This window comes from Cephus cinctus, unplaced genomic scaffold, assembly GCF_000341935.2.
Source record: "Cephus cinctus unplaced genomic scaffold, Ccin1 Ccin1_scaffold0132, whole genome shotgun sequence".
Lineage (NCBI taxonomy): Eukaryota > Metazoa > Arthropoda > Insecta > Hymenoptera > Cephidae > Cephus > Cephus cinctus.
In genome coordinates, this window is record NW_014332865.1 from 2042461 (window position 1) to 2053518 (window position 11058).

Genomic DNA, 11058 nt, shown 5'->3' on the forward strand with positions numbered 1-11058 from the left:
GAAAAAGAATTGGCTGGCGGCCGCCTGGCTTGCGGATGCACGAACGACGGGTGGACGGCCGAAGGCAACGCAGGTTGGTTCTCGAAGATAGTCGTTCTCGTATGTTTTGCTATCGGTGTCGGGTCAAGGAAAAGAATTACGTTACAGTATATAACATATCACTGTCTATAAAAACCGTATAGACTCCCCTTGAAATAAATGATTGAGCCTCATTAGACTTGATAAAAGAAAACAGGCAGCAGAATCCCTGTCCTTAATTAGTTAACCCGTGTTAAGCCACGCTACACTATAAAGTTACCTAGTCACACGCCGAAAGGAACGCGCAGCTCGTCGAGGTGTAGTTTAGGAGAACCCGAAGGATGCGTATGGTTAGAGAATTTCATCCGAAGTATGGGGTTTGTTGCAGCAGATTCTGTTTCAGGTTTTGGTCACGCGATGACTTTTTTCTCTGTTCCCAGTACCCGGTTATCTTTGGCCCGAGGCGTCCGGACTCCGGCTCTCGCCTTTTACTCTTTTACTTTCGTGTCCTTCCTCTCGAGAGGAGCCAAAGCAGCACTCGTTACCAGCTCACTCGTTCATTCCTTCGATTCTCATCCGGCCTGCACGCCTTGAATCGTACAAATATCATTACCCAAAATTGGATACGATATCGATTTTTGGGCTTACGGTTAAACTTTGGAATCACTCGATATTCACACTTTGCAACGGTTACCATAATTTATGTACACGTGTTACGCTGCACGTCTACAGATATATTTGGGTGTTTTTCATTCAATAAAAAATAATTAGGATCTGTCTTCCGTTTTAGTATTGTTCCAGGGATCTCGGAACAATACTCGGTATATCTTCCTTGAGGGTTAAGTCCGATATCTATGATTAAGGTTATACGGTTTCTACTCTCAATGGCTTACCCTGCTTAGCAAAGCTAAAGAGCGAAAGAACTTGTTACGCGCAATTTAACATCCACTTTGTAATTGCTCGAGTCTGGCATTGTTACGAGTGGAGCGATGTTGCAGCTTAGGAAATTACTAGAGTGACACAAATTACGTAAACAGACCAAAGAATACATCGAGCGGATGGTATACGAAACGGTTAAAGCTCAAAAAAAAAATTTTCTTTTTTTTTTTTTTTTTTTTTTTTTTTTAAAAAAAAATGTTACGCGCAATTTAACATCCACTTTGTAATTGCTCGAGTCTGGCATTGTTACGAGTGGAGCGATGTTGCAGCTTAGGAAATTACTAGAGTGACACAAATTACGTAAACAGACCAAAGAATACATCGAGCGGATGGTATACGAAACGGTTAAAGCTCAAAAAAAAAATTTTCTTTTTTTTTTTTTTTTTTTTTTTTTTGAAAAAAAAAGGCATTGATCTATCTTGTCAAAAATTCTGAGAGTATATCGTGTGGTTAAGTTAAACGTCAGTTGAAAGCTATGGCAGTCAGATCTGCCCCCGTCTATTAGTCTCGGCCGACTAGTTTTCTCAGTAAGTTAGAGACCATCAGAAGCTAATAGTTGTAGAAATATTTTTTTTTCTCAATGATAATAGTTGCCTAATGTGTAGTAGGAGTATAACAGTTAAGTAGTTATCGTTTAGAAATCTGACGCAGTTTGCGTGTAAGAAAAATAGATATATTTACACATAACAGTTATGACCTTTTGATCTTATACAGAATATCGGCGATTGTCAGATTTAAGATAGACATAGGTAAAGCAATAGTAAATCGGACCACCGGACCCGCTCGTTACTCCATATCGCAACACTTCATCACTGGCAATAAACTAGCAGAGTGTATACTGCTACTGGTCAAACGAGTCCTTGCTATATTTTACTCCGACTTTACGTACATAGATTTATGTAAGCGCGACGATACGCAATGATTCTTATTTATTCTGACGATATCGCGCACAAATATCCTTTCAGCATTACGTGGACCCATACAAACCATATAAGTCACAGGGCGCAGAGGTCACAGAGCATTTCAGGAATTACCTGTAAATCGATCGAAAATAACGCCGTTCCATGTAATTCAGTCAATACTCGTCCTTTTCTCGGGACAGTTCGACATAATGGATCGAGTCGGTGGTATATGGCTGCTTGTGACAAATGGTGGCGAGACCGGATGTATGGATGGTCTTGTCGGTGGTCCAATTTATGAATTACGGCTCAATGCCACTCTCAATCTACCTTTTGCTGTTTTCATAAATTAGATATATACCCAGCCAGAGCCTTTTCTAATATTGACCCGTAGGCATTACATACTGAAGTACATCAAATGCGTATCCGCAGGACTGATTCGACCCTAAAATCGAGTATGAATACTGGAGTATTTTGGTATTAAAAAAAATTGCTAGGATTAGCTTGGCCCCATCAAGGTATAGGAGTAAGGGTTTTTTTGAGAAAATGAAAAATGTACCCACCTGCCAAGCGATCTTTGAGATGTGGATGAGCGTGAAGTGGATGAGCCGCAAGATTGGCTAGAAAGCTAGCTCTATGAAGCCCGGCAGCAGCTGCCTGTTGTTGGCTGTGCTGAAGAGCTTGCAAGCTCCATGGCGGTATAAGAGCTTGACTGGGTAAGGTACTAGCTGGTCCGCCGTTGGTACCAGGTGGTCTGTGAGCCGGTACCCTTATCACACCACCTCCTGTGTATATGAGCCCAGAACCACCAGGAAAGAGTCTGAAGGGTGCAAGAAGATCAGCTGCGTGAACGGAAGCGCTGCTCTGTAGCTCTGGAGTACTTCCCGTGTCGTCGTCATCCTTTTCCGACATCTTCTCTTCGGCTTCCGGTCCCCAGGATCTTCTCTCATCCTCCAGCGTGGTGTTCCTGTTAGTGTCGTCCCAGTTCCACGTGGTCTTGCGCTCCTTGTCGCTGTCCAGGTCATCCGACGACGGACTCTTTGGATTCTGAACTCTGTTCTCGCCCAGCAGACGACTTATGCTGAAGGGATGACTCCTTGGCGCCTCGTTCTGCAGACTTCTTGTGTTCGTGTGACTGGGCGGCGGCGAATTCGAACATTCCGAGGGTTCCTCCTGATGATCATTTGAATTTACGTAATTCTGCGGACTGCAACTGCGCGAGTCCGAATCATCAACATTTATCTCCTCCGTGGCGTCGATGTCACTGTCGCCGTGTTCTGACATTCTTACGTCTTTCTCTCTCTCTCTCTCTCTCTCTCTATTATTAACGAGTTCCTTAATAAATACTGGACGTCCCGATTATTCGATCAGGCATCCATTAATTACGCGCACTGATTGCTCCTCACTGTTTCACGCTCGTTCCCTGACGTCTAGGAATGCATTATTCAGATAGAAAATGTCATTAAAGTGAAGAATTGATAATCTCAAAATTATAATTTAATTTAGCCAACCTCGTCCAGCAGCTGTTACGTTAAAAGGTTCGTGTCTGAACTAATCCAATTACCAAGGATGCTTTGCAAGCGATATGGGAGTGTCAATTTGAAATTGAAACTGCGCCTACCTGTCCAGGACCTTACCGCGACAGTTTGATAGCCATAAAATTCCTCTGAACACAGATCCTTCCCAGCGGGTTCCCAAAGGTTTCCCAAGATCGTCCTGCCCCCATTTTACGAAGGTTAAACAGTCACGAAAATCCGTCCACGATCGTGTCTTGTGCCACGGGACAAAAACATGGCCAACCCTATCATCCGTCGGATTATCTGGGCAGGGCTGTAACTCGTGCACCCCTAATCACCAAATCATTTCCAGGCGTCTCAATCCGAGAGGTCCCGTCGCTAATAGAAAATCCTAACCACAATTTCGTACGACGAAGACCTCGCGATCCTAACCTGTCAAAAATTGTTCCGAACAGTGACTCACGCACCAGTGTCACCAAGTCCCGCTCTAGTCTCGTATATATATATATATATATATATTTCACGGTACACAGGCTGCCACCCGAATAAAACTCGTTGAGTATAAATATTGAGATACACGGATCCAGCTCTTCGGTCGATCAATAGTCAGTTGAGCGAACGGAATCACAGCTGTCACTATGACGTCATAAGACAATAACCGATCACTGTTACTACCGTTGACGATAATGAAAAGGGTGAAAAAACAGAGTTCAGTAGTCTCTTGAACGTTCCCAAAAACACCATAGATCACTACGATCTTTCACTGTTAAAGCAATCCCATCACTGAAAGCTCTTCACTTCTAGATCAGCATCTTGGTCCCTCGCCGATAAGAATACTCGTGATCCAAGAGGTCAGCTGACGCAACAGTGAAAAGCGATACACGAAGCCGTGCCGGCGGATCGCGAAAATAATCTCGTGGCTTGGCTCTCTCTCTCTCTCTCTCTCTCTATGCGGTTCAGGCAAATATTCACAATGAGTCTGTCACACCGGCGTACGAGACCGGCCCGGCATGGTTGCTTCGTCCTGGCGGAGTGAATCGGTTTCAACGTCAGGCGTTTGGGACACGAAAAAGGGACCGACAGTTTGCCCCTACCAAGAGCTTCTCTTACTCACGGAACTGTATTTCGCTTGTCCCCGCCCACGTGACATCCCGAGCCAATGGCAAAGCGTCCCGCCACGCCTTTAAACGTTCACCATTGGCGCGCGCTAAATTGATACCTATTTAACATTTGAGCAGAATGTTGCCGGCGATCGCCTTTTTCCCCTCTATTATTTATTGCGATCGTCATTTTTTTCTACCCCGCTCGTCCAACCGTCCGCCTCGTACTATCGTGCGCGCAATGCTCAAGGAGCGGTAGAACTTAATTATGGCGAATACTCTTACTGCACATCTTCCTCGTTTATCTTCCCACCGTGTATATTCACGTACACGGATAGTCGCCCTTACGGCAAGTCCTGCCATTCTCATTTTCTGATCTTGCTCTTGATCTTCATTCCCATGTGCCACTACGTTACGCTATGTATGCTCTTATCGTTATAACCTATCACCTACATCTCTCAAGTATTCCTACTTAATGGATCTTAAAGGCGTATCGATGGGTTATGGATGCATTTATTTAAATTAAATTTTCATTATTTATCGTACCGCATGAAATATTCACCGTGCAGATATTTACCTGGGAAACTGCTCTCCTTCTCTTTGTATTATAAAGTGCCCAAGAGTATAACCAGTATAAGGCATATACCCACCGTATGGTTAAGGTGGTTTTTATTACGCGAATACTCCCCGTACTCATGTTCAACTTTTTTATTTCTCGTTTTTGCCAGTATTGCCAACCCAACCTCGCGCACGAGATTCTCTGTCCAGGGTGTTGATAGCCGTGGAAAAGTTGTTTTTCAACCAATCCCACCTGACTCGTCTTTACGTTTTCAAAATATAATTATTTTCCCGCCTCGGGATAGCTCGCGTATCCAATTATCAAATAAACGAATTAATGCCGATGAAACTAAGCTGATTAATGAAAATAATATTTCTCAAATAGAACGTCCTTTCAATTATCTATGTCTGATCCAAATATGACACTGGCTTTATTACCAGGTCAAAGTTCAATTTGATTGGCTCATACTGACGTATCCATATCCACACGGCGCACCTATATGCATGCAAAGTACAATGGATGGCATGAATTAGGGATGAAATTACACGTAAGAGGGACACCCAAACAAGCATCCGCGATTGAATTGATCCGCGCATCCCGGAGGAGATTAATGCGATTTCGCGAATCTTCGAAATTATGCAAGAAACTTGTCTCACCTCCGCGTTCGACGCTACCGCCATTTTCCCTCCTCGTTCCCAGCTGAGGCTGCAACCTCTTCACGCTGCCGGATCGAGGATCAATTTAAGTGTCAGGCATCCCCGCGTCACTTAGTCGTTTTCACCGACGTTCAAATAATTCATGCGACCCTTTAGAGAGATAGCCGGCAAGTGAGTTCAGGACCCGAGAGACGAAAGGAGTGAAGCGACCAATCGGACCAGCCAGAATTTCAGTCAACGTACCAGAACCAGCCGTGCGTAGAAAACCCGGAGCCATCCAGCCTCGATCCTGGCGGGTGTTGAAGAGGGTGGCGCTGCCCGTAGGTGGCAGGGCTTCGCGAGCGGGGTTGACCGCTCTCAAAAGATGTGGCGACAGAGGGAGTACGTTCCCTCGAAAAATCATCCCTTATTCAGGACCCTCTGACTTTTATAAGGCCCCCGCGAGGAAGGGCTGATTTGCTGAAAATCCGGACGGCTGCTTCTTTTTTTTCCTTCAACGAGCACCACTCCGGACGTCTCCGTTTTCTTTTTTTTTTTTTTTTTTTCAATGTTGCCATCCCTTATGTCGGTCTGGAAACAGTGGTTTAAAAAAGGAATAAATATGCTCAGACCTCTTCAGAGATCCGTATAGATATACGTGCAGGGTAATGAAATAAGGGATGCTTCATTTTACGTTTATGCATTCCTCGTATAAATATACGAACACACAGGTCCACGTGTTCAACGTAACTATTTGACAGTTGGCATGCGATTTCTGGCTAATCGCAAGAATTGCATATAAAAATTATTTCTTATAAATAATATTACCCGATAAAATTATAGTACTCGAGTCAAGAGTTGACGTAAGAAAATTGTTACTCTATTATAAAAAAAAAAAAAAAAAAAAAAAAAAAAAAAAAAAAAAAAAAAAAAAAAAAAAAAAAAAGAAAAAACAATTTACCTAAGACCTAGAAAACATATGATTCACCGCAAAGTCATTCGCAATCCACCGCAGTATCTCGGAATATTTCTCAATCATACTAATCGCTAGTTGCTCGTGACGTCACGACTTAAACGTCGCGTCATGAGAACTCGGACGACGATGATAATAATAATTGATATCAAACCGAGTGCACATGTGAATTCTATGAAGTAAACAGGAACCGGCGCGAGGCAGAACCAGCGAACGTTACATTACCACGAGGGTTCAATAAACATATCGTATATTCAGCGGGACAATTACCAGGGGCGTAATCGTCAAACTATATCCAGCAGATCCCCCATAAACCGTGCAATGCGAAACAGAGATGTCAACTTAATCCTGCGTATGTATCCATGCGAACCCTGACTGCACGACACCTAACCAGTCCCCGCGTCTAATATTATAATTCTCGTATGTTGGTCCCCGGAGATTGCCGAAGCGTGCGACCGAGGGCCCCCCTCGTGGCCCATACTTTGCAATCGGTCTTCTTGTTCCTTCGTTGGGCATCCACGCACTCGATACGCGCCGCAGCCACTTGTCGAGGGATCGTGCGATTGGCTTGTTGTGAAATTCTATCGTCATTCATATACGGGGTGAGTCGATTGCTATTCAGCATGGGGCTGCAAGTGGCTGAATGAGGGTAAGAGGCACCCCTTCGCCGTGGCGGCAGGTTGCCACGGGTCTCGGTTACATCCAATGTTTGTTTCTGGTTAAACGATCGATACGTGTTCTACTATGTATACAAAACGACTAAGACTGTATATATGTAAAGTAAAAAATAATTTTTCTAATTTTTATAAAATTTTAAAAACGGGCCAGTCACTTTATACGCATAAATTTGTACGATATCAGAAAGTCCAGCGTGAAGTCGAGCGTCGATTGGATAATAAAAGCTCCGTGCGAATTGTATACACATACACGTAGTAGTTACGCAGCTGCAAAGAGAATCGATCAGGTAAAACGCAACTTCGATGATTCCTTCTCGGTAAGTACGGCCGTATTAATTTAACGACTCGGAACATTTCTTACGAGCGCGACATTTAAGGCGCGTCCGCAGGAGGCGGGATTAACCTGAATTTCCTCGAGTAATTTGTGGAAGCGACCGAGGCACCAGGGCCGTACACGACAAAATGTTCCTACGAGATACGGCGCGCGGCACCTTGCTTAGATTTAGTGGAGAGATAAAAGGGTAGTTAGTGGCACCGCAATGGCCGCTGTTATGGATATTGCTAAGGTTGCTTGCCCGGTTATACATTGTTACTCGAATTCCTTTTTTTTTTTTTGTGGCCTAGTCGTTATATCCTTTCCAAGTTCTTTCTCTTGGAATTATTAGATTCCGTGATCCAGATGGAGTCTATACGCTCGGCATGAAAACTACCGAACAATCGTAAAGCGTGCGGCACGCTCGGTGAAATTATTTTCGAGCCAACGATGCTTTACAAGTATAAATAGGAAGCACGAGAAATATTTGCCAGCCGCTTACTATGGCCATTATGGTTTTTCATGGTTAATGGATATTTTTAATATCTTACTGGTAATCCACTCCTGACCACCGCACGGAAACTTGCTATCCGTAGAAACTATTCGAAACACCATCCAACCGCATTCACCTGTCCACCAGACTGTTCTATAGCCATAATATAATAGGACGATATATTTCATCGCTGTGGGATTCTAATCCCGTATTGAATCCGCAGGTATTTACCGATATGAACGGTGGAAAGTAATTTTCCAAAATTTTCGAGGGGAGGCCGGATGTAGGCAGCGGTTTCCTTAATGACAGGGGATGCTCGCTCAGCTAGAAAGTAATTTCTCCCTATGCGACCTTGGTCGAAGAAGAGGCGACAGTCGTTAGTCAAAACCACAAGTACGTGTATATATATATACATAATATACACACGTGTTAAATAATGTACGTGTTACATTTCCGGCTAAGAAAGTAAAAAAAGACCTATAAGATAACTCGAGAGCCGAATCGCCATAGATTTTGATCTCATGAGAGAAGGGAATCCAGAAAGAAGAAATCCACCATTGAATTCCCATGGGGTATTGAGAATCTGTTCGCGAAGAAACTTTAAACTCAAACGCTCGATTGCCCTGAGAGGCTCTAAGGTCATGGGAGTTTGTGGGGGGTGACCGATCTCTTGTAATATTCAGTGACAGAAAAGTTTAACAGCAAAACGATAGTCCCCATACATCTTGCAGCCACCTGGACCCACCATAAGAACGGAGACGAGAGAAATCGGTATGTGGCTATCCAGAGTGTACAGAAGTACCGGAAGTGGAGGTGGGACCATGCCGCAACGGAAGTATACCTACAGTGGCCAGGGTGAAACATTTATTTAGTGCCAGGGGATTTTCGGAATGGCGCTCGGCGACGTAGGTAGGGATGGTAACTTGGGGTACGATAACTTGGTTAGCCAGCCGACTTCCGATCTGTATTCTGCCTACGGACAACTTTATTACACACTGACTCCACCCGTATTATTGTCCAGGAGCACTGTTTTCTGGGATTTATTACGATTTCCACTACGGTATACCTCTACCGTACAAATATCTGCGCTATCTCTGATAAAAGATGTTATCCACGGATAAAATGTCTGGTAATGGAAAATTAATTTACAGGCTGAAAAACACTGTGCAATCGGTCCAGTATATAGGGCCGATTTTGCTTACTTAGCCCGAGCCACTAGTTGTAAGACCCAGTACCTCGGTTTGAATAGGTATATTTAAGATGTTAAAGCGAAATTTCGAAGAATGGGAAATGTAAAGAAAAAAAAAAAAAAAAATTAAATAAAAAATTATCTATAACCTCAACCGTATTTCAAAAGCAAGCCGGACATCGTTTAAGCTCGTTACTCTTATTGATCAGGTAGCTCTTAATAAATTCTTCGAAAGCCTCTAACCCTGTAGGTATACTGGTAGCGCCGTCCCATAAAGATAAGTCCCTTTTATAATAGAGATATTTAATAGAAGCATGCGATACATAAAACATAACCATAAACTCATATACCATGTCTCCTATTGGACTGTTGTGGTACCATACCCAGTTGGCCGTAAGAAGACAGCAGGAGAATTAATTACGTTTGGATGCCTGCATAATTGCCCATTGTTATCGCGACGAGACTGATAACGTATGAATAAAAAATATACTAGCTCTCTGTATCAAAAGCGTTCGTAGGAAAGAAAGTATTATTTTTCAAAAAAAAAAAATTTGAAAAAAAAAATTCCGACTCGTAATCTCTCCCTCTGCAAAAGTGATCGACAGTACTCGGTACCCCTCTTCTAATTCCTTCCGATGGTTCCCCCGTCTTGGCGTCAGTCGCCGCCACCGCCGATGCAATTTTCGCCGCGTAGCCTAATTCATTCTCTCATGATTTTTTGATTGATTAAGATCAGCCCCCGACTTGAGACGCGTAAAACTCCGTGAGAAGATAAAAGAATGCTTAATTCCCGGCGGCAGCCCGTCCGCCTAAAGAAGAGATTCTTCTCGGCTCTTAACCGTCACGAGGATGCTCTCCCTTATCTGAACGAGATAATTGCTTGAGCTCTCGTCAAATTAAATTTTTTTTCTGACAAAGTGGAACAACAATTTTACCCCCTCTCGTCTCGACTAACAATACGAGGATTCGCGAAGCAGATATGGATAATTGAAAAAGATATTGTGATAAATTGAAAAAAAAATTCTTATAATATACTGCTCAAAGTAAATTTTGAAAATAGCGTATTTACCGTGCGCTTGGATCACGCAACGATTGCTAAAATCCGTTGAAATTTTATTAGTGATTAAATTGAAGCGCGCACGAGGTTAATTGACTTCTCGGACACGTGGACTAAAACCTTCAATAACGAACTGATAGCCGTAGTGGCTTTTAGCGAGGTTACGAAATTACTGTACTAAAATAATAACTCGACCGACGTGAATATAGCCGTCATTTATAGTTCGCACAAGACTAGCGTATAAATGCATCACGCGGCAGAAACATTATGGATCGCGGGTTGTGCATTTTCTTGAGTAAAGTTTCACTCGAGTGAACATGAAAAATTCGATGACAAAAAACATACCGGGTTGTCAAGTAAAAAAGGCAGAACGTTATATATCTAAGAGAAACGCGCTATTCTCCGATTTAACTGTCATGCGATTATTGATTTTTCGAGAATCGTCCAGCTTCATTGAGCGTAGAAAAATAACCTAGTAGCTTGACGCTTCGAAGTTATGCTCGTCGTGGAAGAGTGGTTGAAATTTTTTAATTTTCCTATACCTCCAACGAGTGCGAGAGAGACGGAGTTACGTGCGTTCGCGTGCGTAAGAGAGAGACAGACGTACCGATAAAAGAAATTCCGACCCTTTCGGCGAATTGTCTCTACGTTGGCTCTTACTTTAAATTTTTTTTTTTTTTTTTTTTTTA

The 11058-nt window shown here is 43.1% G+C and overlaps 1 protein-coding gene across 8 annotated transcripts in view; it reads right to left on the minus strand.

The window, feature by feature from the left end:
• LOC107263183 (T-cell leukemia homeobox protein 3) overlaps positions 1–11058 on the minus strand; it is a 40827-nt gene that overhangs the window by 15112 nt on the left and 14657 nt on the right. For 4 of the 8 annotated variants that reach the window (XR_003058382.1, XR_003058381.1, XR_003058380.1 and 1 more), the window contains one exon: positions 2919–3029. Coding sequence is in view for 4 of the 8 variants with exons in the window: in XM_025080448.1 (XP_024936216.1) it covers positions 2420–3140 (721 nt within the window). In the remaining 4 variants the exon portion in view is untranslated. Of the gene's footprint in view, positions 1–2419; positions 4393–5688; positions 5839–5931; positions 6205–11058 lie in introns of those variants that run through there. The other 4 variants (XM_015730111.2, XM_025080448.1, XM_025080449.1 and 1 more) reach the window with 4 other exon arrangements.